The sequence below is a fragment of the Leucoraja erinacea genome, chromosome 46, assembly GCF_028641065.1.
Source record: "Leucoraja erinacea ecotype New England chromosome 46, Leri_hhj_1, whole genome shotgun sequence".
NCBI lineage: Eukaryota > Metazoa > Chordata > Chondrichthyes > Rajiformes > Rajidae > Leucoraja > Leucoraja erinaceus.
This window is the reverse complement of record NC_073422.1, coordinates 1380548-1406508: the sequence shown is the minus strand read 5'-3', so window position 1 is coordinate 1406508 and position 25961 is coordinate 1380548. Positions and strand designations below refer to the sequence as shown.

At 44.0% G+C, this 25961-nt stretch overlaps 1 protein-coding gene across 1 annotated transcript in view; it reads right to left on the bottom strand.

The window, feature by feature from the left end:
• The window catches only part of LOC129715014 (potassium voltage-gated channel subfamily H member 3-like), a 915007-nt gene that overhangs the window by 9315 nt on the left and 879731 nt on the right, over window positions 1-25961 (bottom strand). The window contains 1 exon segment of the mRNA XM_055664831.1: window positions 8690-8796. Coding sequence (XP_055520806.1) covers window positions 8690-8796 — 107 coding nt within the window.

Genomic DNA, 25961 nt, shown 5'->3' with positions numbered 1-25961 from the left:
TGGAACAATCCATGCTTCACTCACTGCCGAAGTAATCCAAGGGAGGAAGTATGTTATTGTAATTATACATGAATCAATTTAAAAAACAATAACGATTTTTACTTTTTTAAACAAAGAAAATAATGCTCCCTTGGGCTAAATTACATATTTGCAGAACTTAAAATTCTTTCTGCAAACACTGCAGGTTTGGCAATCGGCTTGTTATAAAATATTTGGAAAGTCCTTTCTGTAGACCATCCTGCTGTTGCCAGAATATGGTCCATTGGTACCTCCATATTTCTGTCCGTCGATGTTGTTGCTGCCCTGGTGGAGTGAGATTTTAAAATGTCAGTATCCAATGCGGCAGCCCCCAGAACCTTCTTGAGATGGTTTGTACTGACACCCAACCATGAGGCTGTTTGAAGCTAACCCATAATGCCATTTTGCTTCCACTTAAGGCTTTAGTTGTCCTAAGTTAAAGCAGTAGATGAGACATGACATATAAACGGGGGGTCAGGTGGGTACGCCCTGAATTTCATAGTCAGTCCCGTTGTTCCTGTTCTACTCTTGTTTGACCAGCTCCAAGATTCTGAATGTTATCTTGCCAGATGATGTTACCATATTGTCCAGTCTTAATTTGTATAGAGACTGGACCCTTTGGGCTGAGACCAAGGCCATCAGCATGACAGTTTTTAGAGTGAGCTGTTCCAGGGACAGGGTCCTGGCTAGTGACCAACCCCTTAGTAATGTCAGGACGACACTGACGTCCCTGATCTGGTGTACCTTGGTCTAGGGGGGTTGGTGTTAAAGATACCCCTCATTAGGTTGGCCACCAGAGGGTGAGATCTTATGGACTGCTGTCCTGGTGCCTGCCATAGGTAAGCTGACAGAGCGCTCCTAGCACTGTTAATTGACCATGTCAAGGACCACAGGGAACCATGGCTGTGTAGGCCAGTCGGGTACTACCAAAATACCTGAAGCTAAGTCCATTTGTTTTTTGCGTAGGACCCAAACCATGAGGCAGAAGGGGGGAAAGGCATAGAAAAACAAATTTCCCCAATTCAGCGAAAAGGCATCCATCGCTGCTGCCTCAGGGTCTGGTTCCCAAGCGACATATGTTGGTAACTGGTGATTCAGTCGGGATGCAAAGAGATCGATAACAGGTGTTCCATACCGCTTTGTAATATAAGCAACCACTTTATGGTTCAACATCCATTCGGTGTTGTCATTAAATTTTCGTGACCTGGTGTCTGGTAGGTACCTGGTAGGTAAGTTGCTGATAGCCAAATATGTCTGTCGACACACCATTGCCAGATTGTGTTGACCAGATCGTCACACGATATCGATTTTATTCCACCCATATCGTTAATATAAGCCACCACTGTGGTGTTGTCTATTTGTAGGCGGACCTGCAAATGGTGCATAGCTGAACAGTAAGCTTTTAGCCCATAAAATGCACCCAACGTTTCTAAATAGTTTATACCCAGTGTCTGTAGTAGTGATGATTCTTGTATGTTCCATCTGCCACCAGTACTGGATATAATGTTAGTCGCTCCCCAGCCCTGAGCACTGGCATCCGTTTGTAATATGAATGCTGGGTTCTTGATAATGATGGGACTGGAACTATGCCAAATGTTTTCTTTCCACCATAATAATTCTGAAACTGCTTTAGCTGGTAATTGCATAGGTCGATCAAACCTGCATGTTTTTAGCGCTTGCACCTTTGCCCATTGTAAGTTTTGGTAATGCAAAGGTCCAAGTTGAGTAGCTGGAGATGCTGCTACTAATTTCCCAATCACTTTTGCCACCTGTCGAATTGATGGTTGATTTGTAACTATCAATTTGTTGCAGGCTTTCACCAATTCTGCTGCTTTGTCTTTTGGCAATGTTACAGACAAGTGGATAGAGTTAATTGTGAATCCCAGATAGTCTATAGTTGTGGATGGTGTCAACTTAGATTTATCTGGATGTATGACAAACCCCAGTGTTTCAAACAGATGTTTGGTAGCTAGTACCACTGATTTAGCTAATTCCAGGGTTTTCCACACTATCAAAATATCATCAAGATATGACATGACAATATGTTTTTGTTTTCTTAGTATTGCCAAGGCTGGTTTTAATATCTTGGTAAACAGTCTTGGGGCTGATGTTAACTCATTAGGCAACGCTTTATACTGCCATTGTTGCTCCATCCAGTTAAACTTTAGGTATCTATGATGATCCTTATGAATGGCTACTGAATAGTATGCATCTTTCAAATCGATGCATGCCATGAAGTATCCTTTGAAAATTAATTGTTTGGCAGTAATAAATGTTTCCATTTTGAAATGTATATACCTGACAAAAGTATTCAGTGTAGTTATGTCAATGATGATGAGACACCCACCATCTTTCTTGGTTTTTGTAAAAATATTCGATACAAATTCCAAAGAGTCATGTTCCGTTTTCTCTATGACTCCTTTTGCATGTAACCTCACCAGTTCTGCATGTCCCTCGTATTTTTCCCTTTGTGAGAGTACAACTCCCTGTGAGGTACATGTTGAACTGGTGGTATACTTTTTTGGATTAAATCAATTTTGTATCCCTGAATACTTTGTAGTATATATTTATCAAGTGTGATAGTCCTCCATGCTTCTAAAAACAAGTGTAACCTCCCCCTGTTAGTACAGGCCCATCACCTTTTATGTTCTGGAAGGAACCAGACCCACCTACCTCCATGGTTACCGGAAGTGTGTTCATTTCTTCGGCCTCTGTTTCTTCCCTGGTCGAGGTGCCGAAGTGTGGGGTTGGCGCATCTTCCATGAGGGCTGCTCTGGGCCCTGGCCTAAAAAAGACCTCCGGGGATGATGTGCGGCCCCCATGCTTTCACCAGCACCCTAGTGTTGACGCCTGCTGGTAGATGCATAGGGGTGCTGCCGCCTGGGCTGTGTGGATTTACTCGTTCCTGGACCTGCCCTCATGAGCCCAAGGGCTTTCAACTCTTCATCCAGATCATTGACTTGCTTCGACAAGTCCTTCCCAAACAGCAGTATTTGTGGTTGTCCAGTTGCAGTAAATTTGGGATTGTGGGCAGGTCTGATGGTGTCCTTCCGTAGGCAGTTGATCTCATACTGTGTGTTGCACAGGAGAGCCAATGTGTCCTGCTGGTTATCGGTCATTTCGACCCCATCCACCGATCGAGCATAGGACATTATTGCTGACGTCAGCTTTAAGAATCTCTGGAGCTTCACCTCCTGGGTCCTTATGCCCAGCCCAATGTACCCCCAGATTTGGCTGTTAATGGCCGGTACATTTAGTGAGATGCAGTTCTCCGGAGGTGTATATCTGTCCATAGCCTCATTGACTACCTGTTCCTGCAGCGGGTTGAAGGACAGGTAGTCTATACTGGCCGCCAGTTTCGACTGCAAACGGCTGTTACCGCAAATCGGTTCACCACTCCCAGCAGCTCTTCCTGGTCCTGCACCCCCAGCACACTGCTGGTGTCTTCAGCCACGAGCCCATCTTCCAGGCCAGCCCAGCTCTGGCCCCCAACGCTCCCCTCTGTTGAGGGAGATACGATGGACAGCGCCGAATACGGTGCTGTTGTGGGTGTGCGAGCACTCCCACGGCGAGCTTGCTCCATCTCCAGGAGCAAGTCTCGCTGGAGCATCTGCTCCATCAACCGCTCCATGCGGGATAAACGATCACCTTTGCTGCTCTCGGGCAGGGCGTCTTCCTGACCGGACTCTTCTGAGTCTATCGGCCAGGCCGACTTCTGCTTTGCCTTGCCTGCAACCCGCTGAGGTGGTTTGAGCTGAGCAGCTAGTGGAGTTGGGCTTGGCTGAGCAGAGATTGAGTCGGTGACTGTGGACCGCAGCGAGTGCGGTCCAGGTGCCGCTGGTCGCCCCCCACTGCTGGAACCCTCCTGGGCCATCACAGTTGTACGGGGCGCAACCTTTTTTTAGTTTTCTTCCCTTGTCCATGTTCGCTGAAAGCACAGAACACAGCAAGGGTTGGAAATAACAACCTCAGAATAAGCTTAATTTAACTGTAGGTCCCGTTTTAAACTCGGGAGAGCTCTTTCCCCCGCCCTTCGCTGTTGCACTGCGTGAGATGCTATGTTGCGCATGCGTGCTGGCGGGGTCTTCACGTAGTCCCTCACGTGACTCCGAAGTAAAATTCACACTCCCTCCCCTCCAGCTCCATATCCTCCTTCTTTCTCAATTTTGTTCCACTCTGAATGTTCTTCAAATGCTGTCTTCCATATAGTTATCCAGTTCTTTTTTTCAATGCTATACAGTATGTATTGGATGGCAGTGCATTCAGATTAGCTCCTGACTGCTTTTCTCATAGCTTAATTTATTTTGGTAATTATCTTTATACTGTGTCATGTAGTTCATAGCATTCTACCAATAAGTGCAACATCTCTACTTTGTTGAAGTTGAGATCATTTAAACAACTCTATCGCACCCCTTTCAATCCTACTTTATTCCATTGGCCTCTCCAATGTATCCACAGTTATTCATTCCTGCAATAAATCTGATCTCTCTAAAAGCTTTACACCTTTCCAATAATGAGGCAACCAAAACTGGCTCTAAAATGTCAATTCTAATCCCCTCAATGGCTGAAAAGGTTCATGGGCATTTATTTTTGTCTTCTGCTTCATGCCTCCATTATAAAGCCCGGGATCTTGCAAACTGTCTCCACCACATCCTCCAAATGCCCTGCTACTTTCAGTGAACCCATCTCCGTTTCTCCAGAAATCCTACATTATATTATTGTCATAAACACCAGGATGCAATGAAATCACTTATTAATTTAGTTTAGAGATACAGCGAGGAAACAGGCCCTTTGGCCCCCCGAGTCTGCACCGACCAGCGATCTCCGCACGTTAATACAATCCTACTCAAGGGACAATTTTACATTTATACCAAGCCGATTAGCAATAAACCTACGCATCTTTCGTGTGTGAGAGGAAACCGAAGATCTCGGAAGAAACCCACGCAGGTCACAGTGGGGAAGGAATGGGCGACGTTTCGGGTTGAGACATTCCTTCTCTCCAGAGATGCTGCCTCACCCGCTGAGTTACTCCAGCATTTTGTGTCTACTTTCGATTCAAACCAGCATCTGCAGTTCTTTCTTACGGGCAGGTCACGGGGGGATTGTACAAACTCCATACAGACACCACCCGTATAACCATATAACATATAACCATATAACAATTACAGCACGGAAACAGGCCATCTCGACCCTTCTAGTCCTTGCCGAACACATAATCTCCCCTAGTCCCATATACCTGCGCTCAGACCATAACTCTCCATTCCCTTCCCATCCATATAACTATCCAATTCATTTTTAAATGATAAAAACGAACCTGCCTCCACCACCTTCACTGGAAGCTCATTCCACACAGCTACCACTCTCTGAGTAAAGAGGTTCCCCCTCATGTTACCCCTAAACTTCAGTCCCTTAATTCTCAAGTCATGTCCCCTTGTTTGAATCTTCCCTACTCTCAGTGGGAAAAGCTTTTCCACGTCAACTCTGTCTATCCCTCTCATCATTTTAAAAACCTCTATCAAGTCCCCCCCTTAACCTTCTGCGCTCCAAAGAATAAAGCCCTTAGTTGTTGAAACCCAGGCAACATTCTAGTAAATCTCCTCTGTACTCTCTCTATTTTGTTGACATCCTTCCTATAATTAGGCGACCAAAATTGTACACCATACTCCAGAATTGGCCTCACCAATGCCTTGTACAATTTTAACATTACATCCCAGCTTCTATACTCAATGCTCTGATTTATAATTGGCTTAATTATTTAGTCAGGACCGAACCCCGGCCTCTGTTGCTGTAAGCTCTGTAAGGCAGCAACTCTACCGCAGCACCATTGCACTTCTCTTCTCTTCAAGTTCACAGAGCAAACTATTTACATACAGTAATGATAAGTATAACGGTAAATAAAATGAAGAGTGCAAATCTACAGAATAGTGTAAAGATTGTAGAGTAATTTGAATTAGTGCAAAAATAATTAAGCCAATGAGGTAGAATAAAGGGTAAGAATACGTGGCAGCACTTCCAGGAAGGGGATGTAAAATGGTCCATAGGGTGGTACGGTGGCGCAGAGGTAGAGTTGCTGCCTTTACAGCGCTTGCAATGCCAGAGACCCAGGTTCTATCCCGACTGCGGGCGCTGTCTGTACAGAGTTTGTACCTTCTCCCCATTTCTCAGAGATCTTCGGTTTCCTCCCACACTCCAATGACGTACAGGTTTGTAGGTTAATTGGCGTGGTATAAGTGTAAATTGTCCCTAATGTGTGTAGGATGGTGTTAATGTGCAGGGATTACTGGTCAGAGCGGACTCGGTAGGCCGAAGGGCCTGTTTCCATGCTCTACTAAATGAGTTTGATAGCCTGGGGGGGAAGAAGCTGTTCTTTAGTCTGGCGTCTGGGCATTTAAGCTCCTCGCCTTCTCCCAGAAGGTGGAAGAGAGACAAGGGAGTAGCCAGGGTAGCAAGCATCCTTGATAATACTTGCAGCCTTCCTGATGCAAAGTACCATGAAGGTGGACTGGATGGAGGCAAGTGATGGATTCGACTGTGTTCACCACTCTATGCAGGTTCAGGTGGTCAACAGCAGATCAGGTGCCATACTAGGCTGAGAGGTATTCCACCATAATACTACAGTATATATCGTTTGTGTCGGAAGGAACTGCAGATGCTGGTTGATGTTTTGGGTCGGGTCTGAAGAAGGGTCTCGATCCGAAACGTCACCCATTCCTTCTCTCCAGAGATGCTGCCTGCTATGCTGAGTAACTCCATCTATTTGTGTCTATCTTTACTATTTATAGTTTTCTATTTTCATTATTCTAGTATCCCTTTTGGAACTGTGCCTTCTATACAGCCTCCCTTATTCTTTCAATTAAAATGTAAGACTTCACATTTCTCATCATTACATTTCCATTTACTATCTATCCAATCATTCCACAAGCATGTCTATGTACACTACAGGTTGGTTACAATTCCCCACACGTTATGGGTTCAAGTCTCATGGCATCAGCTAAAATATGGAGCTCCAACACGACAAATAATAGGTGACCTACATCCTTGCTGGTATCTGCCAGGTCTTGCCTCTGCGCAAGGTAACCCTCACCAAACTGCAGTCCTCTGCTTCATACCATCTATGTGTGTATATGCATGGATGTAAATATCACTAGGTCAAAAGATAATCATGATATTCAAAACAAAAGAGGAGTTTCCTGTCCAAATTTGAAGCATATGACTTTCTGCATTAATTAACTTTAACATTAAATAACATAAAGTAACATTAAATAAAGGGTGGCACAGCGGTAGAGTTGCTGCCTTACAGCGCTTTCAGCACCGGAGACCGGGGTTCAATCCTGGCTACGGGCGCTGTCTGTGCAGAGTTTGTACATTCTCCCCATAACCGCATGGGTTTACTTCGAGATCTTTGGTTTCCTTCCACAGTCCAAAGATGTACAGGTTTGTTGGCAAATTGGGTTGGTATAAGTGTAAATTGTCCCAAGTGTGTGTAGGATTGTGTTAGTGTGTGGGGATCGCTGGTCGGTGCACACTCGGTGGGCCGAAGGGCCTGTTTCCGCGTTGTATCTCTAAACAAAACTAAACTGAACTGGCTTAATATTAGCTTTCGGTAGCTGTTCTTCCTCCATTTGTATCTCCATTTCTTAATGGGACTTTTCTCCCTTATTATAAGAGAGGAAACTAAGGTTGTGGTTATAAAGCTCATATGTTTGGTCAGTGGGGAGAGAGGAAACATGAAAATTAAGAATGGTCTAGTTTTAAGTTTAAGAAAACATTGCCTCAGAGTAAGAAACTACTCCAAGTTGGAAAGTTGCAATTCCAATAGAATCTTGATAGTGCATTGTGTAGTGAGACTTCTACAGCATGAAGATCAAAGACCAGAGTAGCAAAAACATTAGCTGAAGATACAAGGAGCTGCAGCTATTGGAATCTTGAACAAAATACCAAGTGATGGTAGAACTCAGCGGGTCATGCAGCATCGATGGAGGGAATGGACAGGTGACGTTTCACTTCTGAAGAAATGTTGCAACCCAAGATGTCGTTTATCCATTCCCTCCACAGATGCTGCCTGACCCGCTGGGGTACTCCAGCTCTTTGTCTTACGAAAAAGATAGTGAGATAGGTTAGAAGAGATGCCTTTGTGGAAAGACCACCAGGATTGCCCTGCTATAGTTGAGGAGTCACAATGTTTACAAGAAACAGATTACAACCCAAACATAGACACAAAATGCTGGAGTAACTCAGTGGGCCAGGCAGCATCTCTGGAGAGAAGGAATGGGTGATGTTTTGGGTCGAGACTCTGATTGACATCAGGGGGAGGGAGATACATATCGTAGATAAGGAAATATGAAGTGTGAAAACAGGGCAAAGGGAATGGAGATCAAGGAAAGTGTAGAATAGATCATTGTTAGCTGGGAGAAGTTAACAACAAAGCAAAGAGAGATAAAATGTACTCAGTGACAGTCAGACTGGACGGAGAACTGGGAAGGGGAGGGCTGGAGAGAGAGGGAAAGCAAGGGTTACTTGAAGTTAGATTCTGGATTCCATCTCTTCAGAGATACCACCCATCCCCCTGAGTTACTGCCGCATTTTGTGTCTATCTTTGGTTTAAACCAGCATCTGCAGTTCCTTCATACAGATTTCTAATTTATGTTATACTTCTATGAATTTAATTTACCTGGGGTTAACTGAGAATAGCAGTTATCTTCGTTTAGCTGCTTGGCATTGAATTCAAATGTCTGTCCAGTCGGTGTATTGTTGCCAGTTTCAATTCCATCCACAAACCTGGTCAGGACATATCACAACAGAATGAAATTAAGATGCAACAGAAAACAAGACAAAGTCATTCACATGGATAGCAACATAAAGGGCCTGCCTCACGGTGATTTTTTTGGCGACTGACTGACCTATCAGGGTCGCCGAAAGATTTTGAACATTTCAAAATTCAGCGGCAACAAAAAAACGTTGCGACACTTGAGGAAACAATGCGTGTCATTACATCATCCACCGCGTCGTGCCGCAACTTTTTTGGTGACCTGATATGTCAGTCAATGATGCCGACAGTCGCCGAAAAAATCGCCAAGTGGGACAGGCCCTTAACAGCACATTGAGGAACATTTAGCCCATTATGCCTAGTTCATCCTATTCTGTGGCTCTTCATCCACAGCTTTACAATTCTTGCTCATTCCAGTACTTATCTGATTTGCTTTTTAAAATTAATAATTGAATTTACTTTCATGGTCCTTTCAGGCAGTAGATTCCAGATTATATATACTTCCTGTGCAATAGAGTTTCTCCAGTCTCATTCAGGGGCTATATTTGCTTGTCACCTCCGGTTCTCAATTCTGAGTGTTATCTCTATTTACGATGCCCTCGTGCTTCCTTTAATCACTGTTTTAACCTGTCACACCTGAAGCTATGTGCATTTTATCAACACATCAATAGGCTGGATATATTTTTCAATGGAAAATCCCTGTACCTTTGAATAACTTTATTATCAATAAAATACAGGCTACTTCTTACTCATAAAGGGTGAAATCAAGATAGCCTAAGCACATGGTGGATAACCCCTGCAAAAAAATGTCCATGTTGTGGATATTTGTACAATCACTTTTACAGCTATAATCATTTTACTAAAAATTAAGTCTATCTTCATTGCAGTTGGTTCATTAGAATGTGTAATAGGTTCTGTTTTTATGTTCAATGCTAAATTGGCTTTTGCTATATTTTGTAAGTAAGAACACATGACAAAGTGCCACGAAACACCATCAAGCTGTTCTCTGGAGAGCCAAGGCATTTTGCACAAATGCCATAGAAATGCTGGGGTAAATCAGCACAAAATGCTGGGGTAACTCAGGGGGACACAGAACATCTCTGGAGAAAAGGAATAGGTGACGTTTCATGTCAAGACCCTTCTTCAGACTGAGAGTCAGGGGAAAAAGAAACGTGAAATATGGAAATCGCCCATTCCTTCTCTCCAGAGATGCTGCCTGTCCCGTTGAGTTACTCCAGCATTTTGTGTCTTTCTTCGGTGTAAACCAGCGTCTGCAGTTGCTTCCTACTCATTGAAAGGCATTCTCTCTCTCTTTCTCTCTTTCTCTTTAAGGTAATGCAAGGTATGTGTGGGGGAGGTTACTATAATGGAAAATATTATTTGTATTTCCAAACCATTTGATATATTCACCCCGCCAATCACTGCCACTTCAGAAAACAAAAAGATTAATTTCGATTAATCTTAGATTAAATTAATATAATAAAAATTAATGAGAGGAATAGATCGTGAAGACGCACAGTCTCTTGCCCAGAGTAGGTGAATCGAGGACCAGAGGACATAGGTTTGAGGTGGAGAGAAATAAATTTAATAAGAATCTTAGGGGTAACTTTTTCACACAAAGTGTGGTGGGAGTATGGAACAAACTGCCAGAGGAGGTGGTTGAGGCTGGAACTATCGCAAGGTTTAAGAAACAGTTAGACAGGTATAACCATATAACCATATAACCATATAACAATTACAGCACGGAAACAGGCCATCTCGGCCCTACAAGTCTGTGCCGAACAACTTTTTTTCCCTTAGTCCCACCTGCCTGCACTCATACCATAACCCTCCATTCCCTTCTCATCCATATGCCTATCCAATTTATTTTTAAATGATACCAACAAACCTGCCTCCACCACTTCCACTGGAAGCTCATTCCACACCGCTACCACTCTTTGAGTAAAGAAGTTCCCCCTCATATTACCCCTAAACTTCTGTCCCTTAATTCTGAAGTCATGTCCTCTTGTTTGAATCTTCCCTATTCTCAAAGGGAAAAGCTTGTCCACATCAACTCAGTCTATCCCTCTCATCATTTTAAAGACCTCTATCAAGTCCCCCCTTAACCTTCTATGCTCCAGAGAATAAAGACCTAACTTATTCAACCTATCTCTGTAACTTAGTTGTTGAAACCCAGGCAACATTCTAGTAAATCTCCTCTGTACTCTCTCTATTTTGTTGACATCCTTCCTATAATTGGGCGACCAAAATTGTACACCATACTCCAGATTTGGTCTCACCAATGCCTTGTACAATTTTAACATTACATCCCAGCTTCTATACTCAATGCTCTGATTTATAAAGGCTAGCATACCAAAAGCTTTCTTTACCACCCTATCTATATGAGATTCCACCTTCAAGGAACTATGCACGGTTATACCCAGATCCCTCTGTTCAACTGTATTCTTCAATTCCCTACCATTTACCATGTACATCCTATTTTGATTTGTCCTGCCAAGGTGTAGCACCTCACATTTATCAGCATTAAACTCCATCTGCCATCTTTCAGCCCATTTTTCCAAATGACCTAAATCACTCTGTAGACTTTGGAAATCCTCTTCATTATCCACAACACCCCCTATCTTGGTATCATCTGCATACTTACCAATCCAATTTACCACACCTTCATCCAGATCATTGATGTACATGACAAACAACAAAGGACCCAACACAGATCCCTGAGGCACCCCACTAGTCACCTGCCTCCAACCCGATAAACAGCCATCCACCATTACCCTCTGGCTTCTCCCATTCAGCCACTGTTGAATCCATCTTGCTACTCCACCATTAATACCCAACCATTGAACCTTCTTAACCAACCTTCCATGAGGAACCTTGTCAAAGGCCTTACTGAAGTCCATATACACAACATCCACTGCTTTACCCTCATCAATTTCCCGAGTAACATCTTCAAAAAATTCAAGAAGATTAGTTAAACATGACCTTCCAGGCACAAATCCATGTTGACTGTTCCTAATCAGACCCTGTTTATCCAGATGCTTATATATATTATCTCTAAGTATTCTTTCCATTAATTTGCCCACCACTGAAGTCAAACTAACAGGTCTATAATTGCTAGGTTTACTCTTAGAACCCTTTTTAAACAATGGAACAACATGTGCAGTACGCCAATCCTCGGGGACTTTTCCCGTTTCTAATGACATTTGAAATATTTCTGTCATAGCCCCGGCTATTTCTACACTAACTTCCCTCAATGTCCTAGGGAATATCCTGTCAGGACCTGGAGACTTATCCACTTTTATTTTTTTCAAAAGTGTCAGTACTTCTTTTACTTTGAACCTCACAGTATCCATAGCTACTCTACTAGTTTCTCTTACCTCACATAATTCAATATCCTTCTCTTTGGTGAATACCGAAGAAAAAAAATTGTTCAATATCTCCCCCATCTCTTTTGGCTCTGCAGATAGCTGTCCACTCTGTCTCTCCAATGGACCAATTTTATCCCTTGTTATCCTTTTGCTATTAATATAGCTGTAGAAACCCTTTGGATTTACTTTCACCTTACTTGCCAAAGCAACCTCATATCTTCTTTTAGCTTTTCTAATTTATTTCTTAAGATTATTTTTACATTCCTTATACTCCTCAAGCACCTCATTTACTTCATGCTGCCTATAATTATTGTAGATCTCCCTCTTTTTCCGAACAACATGTCCAATTTCCCTTGAAAACCAGGGCTCTTTCCAATTTTTACTGTTTCCTTTCAACCGAACAGGAACATAAAGATTCTGTACTCTTAAAATTTCCCCTTTAAATGTCCTCCATTTCTCTTCTACATCTTTCCCATAAAACAAAATGTCCCAGTTCACTCCTTTTAAATCATCTCGCATCTCATCAAAGTTAGCCTTTCTACAATCAAAAATCTCAAACCTATGTCCAGTTCTGACCCTCTCCATAATTATATTGAAACTAATGGTATTGTGATCACTGGACCCGAAGTGCTCCCCAACGCATACCTCCGCCACCTGTCCCATCTCATTTCCTAACAGGAGGTCCAGCACTGCCCCTCCTCTAGTAGGTACCTCTATGTATTGCTGCAAAAAGCCTATCAGGTATATGGATAGGAAAGATATGGAGGGATATGGACCAAACGCGGGCAGGTGGGACTAGTGTAGCTGGGACATGTTTGGCGATGTGGGCAAGTTAGGCTGAATGGCCTGTTTCCACACTATATCATTCTATATGGCTAATTAACTTGACCTGCAAGGTGACAACCTATCATGCTCTGATTGTGGCTCCTGCCCCCCAATCAACACAATGAAACAGGAGGAGCAGTAGGACCCCACGTTGCTCTGACCTGCCCTAACATTCAACACCATCATGGCTGATTTATGGTGGCCGCCATTTCTCATGTCTCCAATTCCCATAACACTCAATTGCCTGATCGTTCAAATATTTATCCACTTTGTAACTTAAATGCATCAAATGTTCTGGCCTCCACCACGCCCATCCCAACTTTGGGATAGACAATTCCTCCGGGAGATGACATTTCAATGCACCTCAGTTTTAAATGACTGGCCTTTTTAGAGGCTTTTAGAATGGCTCGGATAAGCAGTGAATGGAGTGATACGGATCATACGCTAGCAGAGGTTGGTTTAACTTGGCTTCACGCTTGGCACAGACATGGTGGGCCGAAGGGCCTATGCCATGACCCCTTATTTTGCAACTCTGTCCCCTTGTCCGTGAGCCCTCCACCATTGAAAAGATCTCAACACTTTCTCTGTTAAGTCATCTTAGGAACTTATATGTTTAAATAAGTTCACCTGAAGACTGCACACCTAGATCACACTGGTCACTCACCATACACCTAAACCACACTATGTTGTCCATCGGCTGTAGTTCCCAGGTTGCTGCATGCAGGCTTTGACCACAGGCATCTCGTGGAAGTAACAGAGTAAGTCAAAGATAGCCACAAACTGTCTGACTAACTCAGCAGGTCAGGCAGCATCACTGGAGAGAAGGAATAAATAACATTTTGGGTCGATACTCATTATTACGAAATTATTATGCGTGCCAGAACATCTTTTTGTTTGCCTGGTCGTCACCTTCCCCTCAGCCAACAATGAACCATTGTATATTTTCTTGATCATCGATTACTTTGATCTGTCCTTTTCACACCTAACATGCTCTTTGTACCCTTCCATATCTTGTCTCCCTCTCCCCTGACTCTTAGTCTGAAGAAGGGCCTCGGCATGAAACGTCACCCATTTTTTTTCTCCAGAGGTCCCACTGAGTTATTCCAGCATTTTTCAGTGTAAACCAGCATCCGCAGTTCCTTCCTGGGGAAAATGTTTTACAAGATACAAGATACAAGATACAATTTATTTGTCATTTGGACCCCTTGAGGTCCAAACAAACAAATAGACCCAAGACACAACATAATTTACATAAACATCCATCATATTGCTGTGATGGAAGGCCAAAAAAAACTTATCTCTCCACTGCACTCCCCCCCCCCCCCCCCCCCCCCCCCCCCCCCCCATGTCAGAGTCAAAGTCAAAGCCCCCGGCTAGCGATGGCGATTGTCCCGCGGCCATTAAAGCCACGCCGGGTGATGCAAGGTCGCACATCGGGTCTTGGTGTTAGAGTCCCCGGCGTGCGCTCGCAGAGTCCCGCGGCCATTCCAAGCCGCACGGGGCAGTGGTGTTAGGCCCCGCTCCAGGAGCTCTTCACCCCGCAACTCAGGCGGGAGAAGTCACCGTTGCGGGAGCCCTGAAAAAAGCGGTCTCCCCACAGGGACTCCACGGGCTCCCGGTGACGCCGTCCGCCAGACCCGCAGTTGCAGCCTCCGAATCTCCGGAGGTCGGGCCGCAGCAGCGCTCCACCACCGCTCCACCCGCTCCGGACTCAGCCAGCTCCGTGACGGTGAGGTGAGTAGTCGGCACCAGAGGTCTTACAACAGGTCTTCCTGTTGGAAGCTGCTCCTCGTTGCAGCCCCAACGACAACGGAGACCCGACAAAGAAAAGGTCGGGTCTCCCGTGCAGGGAGAGATTTAAAAGTTACCCCCTCCCTCCCACCCCACCCCCACCCCCCCCACACACATACCCCAACAAAAAATAACAAAAACGACATAAAAACATAGACAAAAAACAATAAAAACGCAGACGGGCTGCAGAGGCCGCTGCTGACGAGAGTCGCGCCGCCTACCGTTTTGAAGTGCATGTAGGAAATAGTCCATTATAGCCAGTGAGTGTACAGTATTAACGATGTGAATGTTAATGCTGGCATTGGGCACATGTTTTTATTTATAAGAGGAGGGTATGACAAATGTTCGAATAGAGAGCAGCAAAAAGTGCAATTCACAGGGTTAGTGGTAAGAGAATTCTGGTTGCTGGAAGGACAAGATATCTTCCTGTTTCTTTGCTTGCAAGGTCCTCAGTGCCACACTCACCTTCGTGTCATAGAGTGATACAGTGTGGAAACAGGCCCTTCAGCACAACTTGCCCACACCAGCCATCATGTCCCAGCTACACTAGTCCCACCTGCTCGCGTTTGGTTCATATCCCTCTAAACCTGTCTTATCCATGTACCAGTTCACAACCTTTTATCCAAAATTCCGAAAACCGAAAAGCTCCGAAAACCGAACACTGCATGTAAGTATATTTTCGTGTGTTTAGCTTAGTTTAGCTTAGTTTGTGCCAGTTTATGTTTAAAGTTTTACTTAATGTTTTATCTTTTTTTTAAATTATTTATTCGGGGGATTCAAGAATCCCCGAGCTAGGGCACCTAAGGCCATGTAGCCCCGCTAGGGTGACAAGAGAGCGCTACTTACTCACCGAGTAACTGCCGGGATCGAGGCGCGAACTCGCGACCCTGCGGCCACGAGCTGAGCACTCTACCACTGAGCCAACCGATTAAAATCTACGCTAAAAAATCTTCCATTCCGAAATCCGAAAGATTCCTAAATCCGAAAAGTGGCTGGTCCCAAGGTTTTCGGATAGGAGATTGTGAACCTGTACATGTCTAACTGTTTCTTAAATGTTGCGATAGTCCCAGCCTCAACTACCTCCTCTGGCAGCTTGTTCCATACGCCCACCACCCTTTGTGTGAAAAGTTACTCAGATTCCTATTAAATCTTTTCTCCTTCATCTTAATCCTATGTTCTCTGGTCCTCTATTCACCTACTCTGGGCTGGAGATTTTATGCATAAACCCGATTTCAGATTCAATCTTTATTGTCATTGTGCAGTGTACAGTACAGAGACAGCGAAATGCAGTTAGCATCTCACCCAGAAGAGCGAACATAGAATAATGAGCAAAAAATGTATATACGTACATACAGTAGTAGTAGTGCAATTTTCCTGGGGGAAACAGTGTCCGGGGGGGGGGGGGGGGGGGGGGGGTGGGTGGGAGGTGGGTGATTGGCAATCACCAAGATGCAGAGTTAAGTAGTGAAACAGCCACAGGGAAGAAGCTGTTCCTGAACCTGCTGGTCCGGCAATGGAGAGACCTGTAGCGCAGGTCTGTGGTTGGGGTGAGAGCGGTCCTTGACATTGCTGCACGCCCTTCGCAGACATCGCCTGCTCTAGACAGGCTCAATTGAGGGGAGTGAGGAACTGGTGATGCGTTGGGCAGTTTTCACAACCCTCTGCAGTGCTTTCCGATCAGAGCAATTGCCATACTATACTGTGATACAGTTGGTAAGGATGCTCTCGATGGTGCAGCGGTAGAAGTTTACCCGAATCTGAGGAGACAGATGGACCTTCTCCTCAGGAAGAAGAGACGCTGGTGAGCCTTCTTGGCCAGTGTTGAGGTATTGTGGGTCCAAGAGAGGTCATCGGAGATGTTGACCCCCAGAAACCTGAAGCTGGAAACACGTTCCACCTCCGTCCTGTTAATATGGATGGGGGTGTATGTGCCGCCCCTAGACCTTCTGAAGTCCACAATGAGATCCTTGGTCTTCTTGGAGTTAAGGGCCAGGTTGGTGTCAGCGCACCATGCTGCGAGGAGCTGGACCTCCTCCCTGTAGGCCAACTCATCGTTGTTGGTGATGAGGCCAATCACCGTTGTATCATCTGCATACTTGATGATGGTGTTAGTAACATGTACAGGTGTGCAGTCGTAGGTGAAGAGGGAGTAGAGGAGGGGGCTCAGCACACAGCCCTGTGGAACGCCGGTGTTCAGGGTGAGGGTTGAAGAGGTGTGCTTGTCTAACCTCACAGACAGGGGTCTGTTGGTTAGAAAGTCCAGTATCCAGTTGCAGAGGGAGGGGTCGATGCCCAGGTCGCTGAGTTTGGTGATCAGTTTTGAGGGGTTAAATCCAGAGCTATGAATTGATCAACAGCATTCTCACGTAGGTGTTTCTGTTGTCGAGGTGGCAGAGGGAGGAGTGAAGTGCAGTTGAGATGGCATCCTCCGTACTCCTGTTCCTGCGGTAGGCGAACTAATAGGGATCCAGTGTGGGGGGTAGGCAGCTTTTGAGGTGTGCCAGGACCAGCCTCTCGAAGCACTTAGTGATGATGGGAGTAAGTGCAACTGGGCGGAAGTCATTGAGGCTTGCCGCAGTGGAATGTTTTGGCACCGGCACGATGGAGGTTGTTTTAAGGCACGTGGGGCCAACTGCTTGGGCAAGTGACAGGTTGAAGATGTCAGTTTTGCATTTCAACCTGCATTTGTAGGAAGTAGTACCTTTCAACTTCAAGCCACAATTTGCCTTTCAACTTCAAGTCAAAGCTCCCAAGCCACCATTTGCAGTAAGTAGTGCCTTTCAACTTCAAGCCAAAGCTCCCAAGCCACCATTTGCAGTAAGTAGTGCCCTTCAACTTCAAGCCAAAGCAACCAAGCCACCATTTGCAGTAAGTAGTACCTTTCAACTTCATGCCACCATTTGCAGTAAGTAGTGCCATTCAATTTCAAGACACACCCAAGCCAAGCCAACCAGAGGGGAGGGGAGGAGGGGGCGTGCTTTCTGGAGCGCTAGTATGAACCATTTTAGAACCAATAGACTTTTTTTTTTGCAAGCTTTAGAACCAATAGAAACACTTTTTGCAAGCTTTAGAACCAATAGACATTTTTTGCAAGTTTTAGAACCAAAAGACATTTTTTTTGCAAGCTTTAGAACCAATAGACATTTTTTTTGCAAGCTTTAGAACCAATAGACATTTTTTTGCAATCTTTAGAACCAATAGACATTTTTTTGCAAGCTTTAGAACCAATAGACAATTTTTTTGCAAGCTTTAGAACCAATAGAGACACTTTTTGCAAGCTTTAGAACCAATAGACACTTTTTGCAAGCTTTAGAACCAATAGAGACATTTTTTGCAAGCTTTAGAACCAATAGAGACACTTTTTGCAAGCTTTAGAACCAATAGACATTTTTTGCAAGCTTTAGAACCCATAGACATTTTTTTGCAAGCTTTAGAACCAATAGACTTTTTTTTTTGCAAGCTTTAGAACCAATAGACATTTTTTTGCAAGCTTTAGAACCAATAGACATTTTTTGCAAGCTTTAGAACCAATAGACATTGTTTTTGCAAGCTTTAGAACCAATAGACATTTTTTTGCAGGCTTTAGAACCAATAGACTTTTTTTTGCAAGCTTTAGAACCAATAGACATTTTTTGCAAGCTTTAGAACCAAAAGCTTTTTTTTGCAAGCTTTAGAACCAATAGACTTTGGAACCATGTTTTGAAAGCTTTAGAACCAATAGACATTTTTTGCAAGCTTTAGAACCAGTAGACATTTTTTTGCAAGCTTTAGAACCAATAGACACTTTTTTGCAAGTTTAGAACCAATAGACACATTCTGCAAGCATTTTAGAACCACTAAGGGCACTTATATTTGTGTAGACATGTGTTCAGTGTTATTCACAGCTCAGAGAAACGTGACCCTCTGCCTTCCTCCATCTTGAAGAGACTGTGTGGCACACCACTTCCTAGTTTTATAGTCCCTCCCCCTGCCACCAGCGGGGGCAGCAGAGAGAATGGGGAATTTTGTAAAAAACATTAATATCTCTGTCATTTTTAATCGACGGGAAAAATCCTCGGCACACCTGCGGCGGAGGGGGGCTCTCAGCGAGGTGGCCAAAAATGATGGCCGTAGGTGGCGGCGTTCTCTCGGAAATCGCAGCACAGATGGCCAAAACCGGTCAAGAACAGACTTTTAGTAATATAGATAAAAGGACTGGACAAGCTAGATGCAGGAAAAATGTTCCCAATGTTGGTCGAGTCCAGAACCAGGGGCCACAGTCTTAGAATAAAGGTGAGGTCATTTGAGACTGAGGTGAGAAAAAACTTTTTCACCCAGAGAGTTGTGAATTTGTGGAATTCCCTGCCACAGAGGGCAGTGGAGGCCAAATCACTGGATGGATTTAAGAGAGAGTTAGAGCTCTCGAGACTAGTGGAATCAAGGCATATGGGGAGAAGGCAGGCATGGGTTATTGATAGGGGACGATCAGCCATGATCACAATGAATGGCGGTGCTGGTTTGAATGGCCGAATGGCCTCCTCCTGCACCTATTTTCTATGTTTCCATGTTTCTTTGTTACGCATGACAATAATGAACTGAACTAAACCAAAAGTGCCAGGTAGGACTGGTGTAAATGGAGCATTTTGTTTGGCTTGGCCAAGCCGAAGGGCCTGTTTCCATGCTGTATGACCATTATATGTCTCATGTAAGTCAGCCAAGTGAATACAGGTACAGGTACTCCTGGGATTGTGGACACAACCCAACTTATGGATACTCCGTACATATAAACTAGCGATTGGGAGAACGGAGAAATGGTTGTGGATGGATTTGCCGACTGCTGTCGAGTGTCAGGCTGAAAAAGGGTTTCAAAGAAACATAGAAACATAGAAATTAGGTGCAGGAGTAGGCCATTCGACCTGAAACATCACCTATTCCTTCTCACCAGAGATGCTGCCTGTGCAGCTGAGTTACTCCGGCATTTTGTGTATCTTGAGAGTCAGGCATCTTCTGCCAGTGGGAATTTGGCATTCCAACGTGCCTTCTCTCCCACCACAATCCCCAAGCCACCAGGAGCCACAACAATCAGCAGTTGTGTTTAGCAGAGCAGACCTGGGACACTGGCCTTCATCGGCATATTGGCCTTCAACAGTCAGGGTATTGAATATAGAGGTTGGGGTGTTTTATTACTGTTGTACAAGATGTCAATGAGCCCACATTTGGATGATTGTGTTCAGTTTTGGTCACCCTGATGTAGGAAAGTGGATGTTAAACTGGAAAGGGTGCAAAGAATATTTACAAGGATGTTGCCAGGAGTTGAGGGTCTGAGCTGTAGGGAGAGGTTGGGTACGGAGCGGACTGACTTACTCGCCCACCGGTTCCAAGTTTCCTACACCCGCTTGCTCTCCAGTCACTGCTGTCTCCGTCATGCCCTCTCACTAATGTTTCTTGTTGACTTCCACTTGATGGGCAGTTTGGGTTATGAACAGTTCTCAGGAATAAAACTCTGTCTTAACCTGGGGAATTTGTGTATTTGTTTTCCAGGATTGTTCTGGGTCAACATCCAACCTGAGCAGGGTACCATTTATAATTTCTATTACGACTGTAATCAAAAACTGATTCAATTAATTTTCAATCTTAGTGTGAGTCACCAGGTTAATTTAGACTCCCTTAGTACCAGCATGCCTCAGGTCAATAAGTCTAGTACCGGCTAAAGGTTGAGACGACAACTTTGCTGGACTGTATTAAGGAGCCAGGAACAGTATGCAATGTGACCTCCACTGTTGGTCAAGAAGATCAGGACATTGCAGACTGTTGAGGAGGATAACAGACACATGTAGAAATCCAATACAGAAAATGTTTGTGAGGCAATTGCGGAGAAAGCCATTTTTCAGCTTCATTGGTCCACTTTGCACAGAATTCATGTTGATCTCTTGAAATAAATCCAGGGAATTGCCAATGGAATTACACAACAAAAACAGCAAGTAACAACAACATTGTTTTTATAATATCAATGCAAGGTCAGCCAAGTAACAGAATTGAATTTCACTAATAGGCTTTACGATACGATACGATAGAACTTTATTGATCCCAGGAGGGAAATTGATCTGCCAACAGTCATAAAACTCAAAATACATGAAACATGAAATTAAAGTGACACGTGGAAAGGGTTGGGGGATGTGCAAAGATTGGGAAGGAGGGGTAGTCAGTCTCAGTCTACCCCACAACAGAAGGGGGAGGAGTTGTTCAGTTTGATTGCCACAGGGAAGAAGGATCTCCTGGGGCGTTCTGTCTAGCCTCTTGGAGGAACCAGTCTGCAGGCCCGTATGAAGCTTTTCAAAAAGGGGGGGTGGCATGGCAGAATTACAAAATTTGATGTTAAATAATGTGCGTGCAGCACACATCACGGGTGCGACGTCCCTTGCGGCCGGGGTCCAGGGTCCGCTTAATGGCCCTGGAAGTTCTGGGGTTTTAGATGCTCTCTGGTACATTCTGAGCCTTATTTTGGAGAACCTGAATGATTTTGCAGCACCATATCCACAAATGGGGAAAGTGGGGGGAGATTGGAGAATGGGAGAAGGGAGGTAGAGGGGGGAAGGGAAGATGGGGGAGAGGGGAGGGGAGAAGGGTAGAGTTCAGTCTACACGTTCCACTAAACGTCATTCCCTTATCATGTAATCATGCATTGTAATGGCTCGATTGTAACCACTTGTCTTTCTGCCGACTGGATAGCACGCAACAAAAGCGTTTTACTCTACCTCAGTACATGTGACAATAAACTAAACTAAACTAAATTTCTAGTCATGGCTTCTAATCCCTTGTAGGTACTGGTGTACAGGTCCCTCTGGTTCTAGGTATCCTGCAGTATCAGGTCCATTCTGCAGTGCCAGGACCATCATGAGCTTGGACAGTGCGTGTCACACTTTATGCTTGAATGAATAGGTCCACAGCTTGTGCCATGCATGTGTACAGGTGGTAGATTCTCACCCTAAGCCAGAGGTTGTCGGTTCACATCCCAGTGCAAACGCCTACATACATTATTTCTCTAAACAACACATTGAAAACTGTCTACTTTATCGTAGGAAGTTGCAAGAATAAATATAGAGTAACGGTCAGTTTAGATAAAAGCTGATTAAGCGCTTTATGGCCCACAGATTCCATTCTGTAACCATATAACCATATAACCATATAACAATTACAGCACGGAAACAGGCCATCTCGGCCCTACAAGTCCGTGCCGAACAACTTTTTTCCCTTAGTCCCACCTGCCTGCACTCATACCATAACCCTCCATTCCCTTCTCATCCATATGCCTATCCAATTTATTTTTAAATGATACCAATGAACCTGCCGACACCACTTCCACTGGAAGCTCATTCCACACCGCTACCACTCTCTGAGTAAAGAAGTTCCCCCTCATATTCCCCCTAAACTTCTGTCCCTTAATTCTGAAGTCATGTCCTCTTGTTTGAATCTTCCCTATTCTCAAAGGGAAACGCTTGTCCACATCAACTCTGTCTTTCCCTCTCATCATTTTAAAGACCTCTATCAAGTCCCCCCTTAACCTTCTGCGCTCCAGAGAATAAAGACCTAACTTATTCAACCTATCTCTGTAACTTAGTTGTTGAAACCCAGGCAACATTCTAGCAAATCTCCTCTGTACTCTCTCTCTGTAAGAGACTAAATATTACAGGCTTTATTTACATGCATTATAAAATGTATTTAAAGCAGTGGCATACTTTTAGCATTTGCGGAGAATCAAAAAAATTCAACACCAAACAAAAACGATGAAAAACAAGTCAGAAAGACTGAAGCCAGAGTTTTCTGTTCCACTGTATCTATGCTACTCTTCCATTAGCAGCAAACTTCCTCCATTCAATGAGTTAATGCCTCTGACCTCAAACATAGTTATCTTGGAATACAGTTCACCAGGTTTAATATGGATTCAATGTTCTGCAAACTGCTCCACTCTGCATGTGTGACAGCAATGAAATAATATTAGAGGTAATAGTATGAGACCAGTTTTTCATTTCCAAATGAATATATGAGACAGACCTTGGTAAAAAGGATCAGATAGTCAGTAAATGGGCTGCACGGTGGCACAACGGTAGAGTTACTGCCTTACAGCGCTTACAGTGCCAGAGACCCGGATTTGATCCCGACTACAGGTGCTGTCTGTACGGAGTTTGTACGTTCTCCCCGTGACTACGTGGGTTTTCTCCGGGATCTTTGGCTTCCTCCCAAACTTCAAAGACGTACAGGTTTGTAGGTTGATTGGATTTGTATAATTGTAAATTGCCCCTAGTGTGTGTAGGAGAGTATAATGTGCGGGGATCGCTGGTTGGTGCATGATTCGGTGGGCCAAAGGGCCACTTTCTGCGCTGTTTCTCGAAACTGAACTAAACTAATCTCTACAGATAGACACAAAAAGCTGGAGTAACTCAGCGTAACAGGCAGCATCTCTGGAGAGAAGGAATGGATGGTGTTTTGGGTCGAGACCCTTCTTCAGACTGGTTAGGGATAAGGGAAATGAGAGATATAGACGGTGATGTGGAGAGATAAAGGGTAATGAATGAAAGATATGCAAAAAAAGTAACGATGATAAAGGAAACAGGTCATTGTAAGCTGTTTGTAGAGTAAAATGAGAAGTTAGTGTGACTTGGGTGGGGGAGGGGTGGAGAGAGAGCGAATGCCGGGGTTACCTGAAGTGAGAGAAATCTATATTCATACCACTGGGCTGTAAGATGCCCAAGGAAAATATGAGATGCAGGGGAAGGTACCTGGGAAGCGCGTTCTCTCTGATCTGCTCTGAACATACTCTGAAACTGTTGCTTTTGGCTGAAGAATGTAATATTTCACATCTTCTGGACCTGAACAAATCACTAGGTATGAAAAACCAAATGAATGAGCCCTAAAAAATCCTGCAGATGGGAATTTCTTTGGTCTTTGGATATGTAGTTACCCCCTGACAACAGCAAGTTGATAACCAGTTATATGCACGCATCATTCCTAAGGAATTATATCTAACATCCAGATGCACGTTATGAGAGTAGAAAATGGACATTGTCATTAAAAGCAAAGTGAAAAGTAGGCCACTTTGATAGCATGTTTTTTGCTACTATTTTAATATACCCGAGAGCATTTCACTTTAGTTTAATGTCACATGTACCGAGGTACAGTGAAAAGCTTTTGTTGCGTGCTAACCAGTCAGCAGAAAGACCAATCGAGCCATTTACTGTGTATAGATACATGATAAGACAATAACGTTTAATGCAAGGTAAAGTCAGCAAAGTCCGATCAAGGATAGAAACATAGAAACATAGAAAAATAGGTGCAGGAGTAGGCCATTCAGCCCTTCAAGCCTGCACCGCCATTCAATATGATCATGGCTGATCATCCAACTCAGTGTCCTGTACCTGCCTTCTCTCCATACCCTCTGATCCCTTTAGCCCAAGGTAGATCATAGAGGTAGATAGTAGTTCAGCACTGCTCTCTGGTGGTGGTAGGATGATTCAGTTATATTCATTTATATTAATTTATATTGTGAAGTGTGGATTCATTCTCCGGCAAGACACCAACAATAGGTATTTATGTTTTTAGGATGTCAAAATATTCCAAGATGCTTGCAGCGGCATTATTAAACAAAATTTGACACCATGCCACTGAAGGAGACAATACAGTGGATATTGACACGTGTTGTCAATGGGATGGTGCCATTAGGAGCATCTTTTGGAAATAAAGTAGACAAATGGAAAGATTTAAGGTTGCTGCTGGAGGCACAGTGCCTTTGCAACCACATGATCCCAATCCCAGATGATCTCCTGTAACTGACCCGTCCACATAACCCACCCTCCACCATCATCAGCATCCCCACACCTTGACCACTTCATCCCATGACCAGTGTGCTCCATGCTCCTACTCAATCAGATACAACAGTGCAGAAAGATGCACAAAGAGAGATCCAGTGATCCGCAAAGTTCCATTGGGTCCATGCTCTAGCAGGACCCACCACCACTGCCACTAACCCCGTCATGCCTCAGAAGAAGGGGACCAGCCAAAGTAGTTTTGGTCCCATAACATTTACCTCATTCCAACCCACTTTTTGCTCATTATGATTGCTCTATGCAGAGCCATTCAGCCCATTAGGTCCATGCCAGCTCCTAGTAGAGCAATCCCATCAGTTCCCTTCCCTCTACTTTCACATGTCCATCGACTCCCCACCTAATTATTTTGCCTCTTACCTGCACTAATGGTAATTTCCATAAACAATTCATCTACTAGCAAGTCTTTGGGATGTGGAAGGAAATTGAAGATGCCCAGGGAAAATCCATCTGTTCACTGTGAAAACATGTAAACTCCACACGGACAGCACCTGGACTTATGGGGTAGTGACATTGACTGCACTATATTCAGAGCGCACTGCAGCTAAATTTGCACACCTTGACAAATACTAGGATCTAAATAGACTCAAAGTCATAGAGTGATACTGCATGGAAACAAACTCTTCGGCCCAACTTGCCCACACAGGCCAATATATCCCAGCTACATTAGTCCCACCTGCCTCTGCTTGGTCCATATCCCTCCAAACCTGTCCTATCCATGTACCTGACTAACTGTTTCTTAATCGATGGGATAGTCACAGCCTCAACTACCTCCTCTGGCAGCTTGTTCCACAGACCCACCACCCTTTGTGTGAAAAGGTTACCCCTCAGATTCCTATTAAATGTTTTCCTCTTCACCTTGAACCTATCAAAGTCCTCTGGTCCTCGATTCACCTACTCTGGGCAAGAGATTAGAGAATGCTAGACAATGGTTACACAAAATTTACTTTTACAAAGCTTTTATTTATCTTCTACAATCGATACCGATATGTGATCTTTCATTGCAATCTTGAGTGCATACTGCTAAGCCCACTAATAATTCTTCCAAGAAATAAATTTGTAACATAGAACACTTAATGGACATAATTAGCAAATGCAATCGAGTCTATTTGAGAAAACATACAGTACTAAAGACCAGATATTTCCCTTTCTAGAGTTCATTAATTTCTATGATAATTAGTTGTGGTATTTTTCCGAAACCATTTATCTTGACAATTTGAGCACCATATATCAACAAGAAAGATATTAATCAACTCCATGCCTGAGCTAAGCATTCCCTGGACAGACATTGTCACTTGCTCTTACAGTGATTAATACACTGAACACAGACAACAG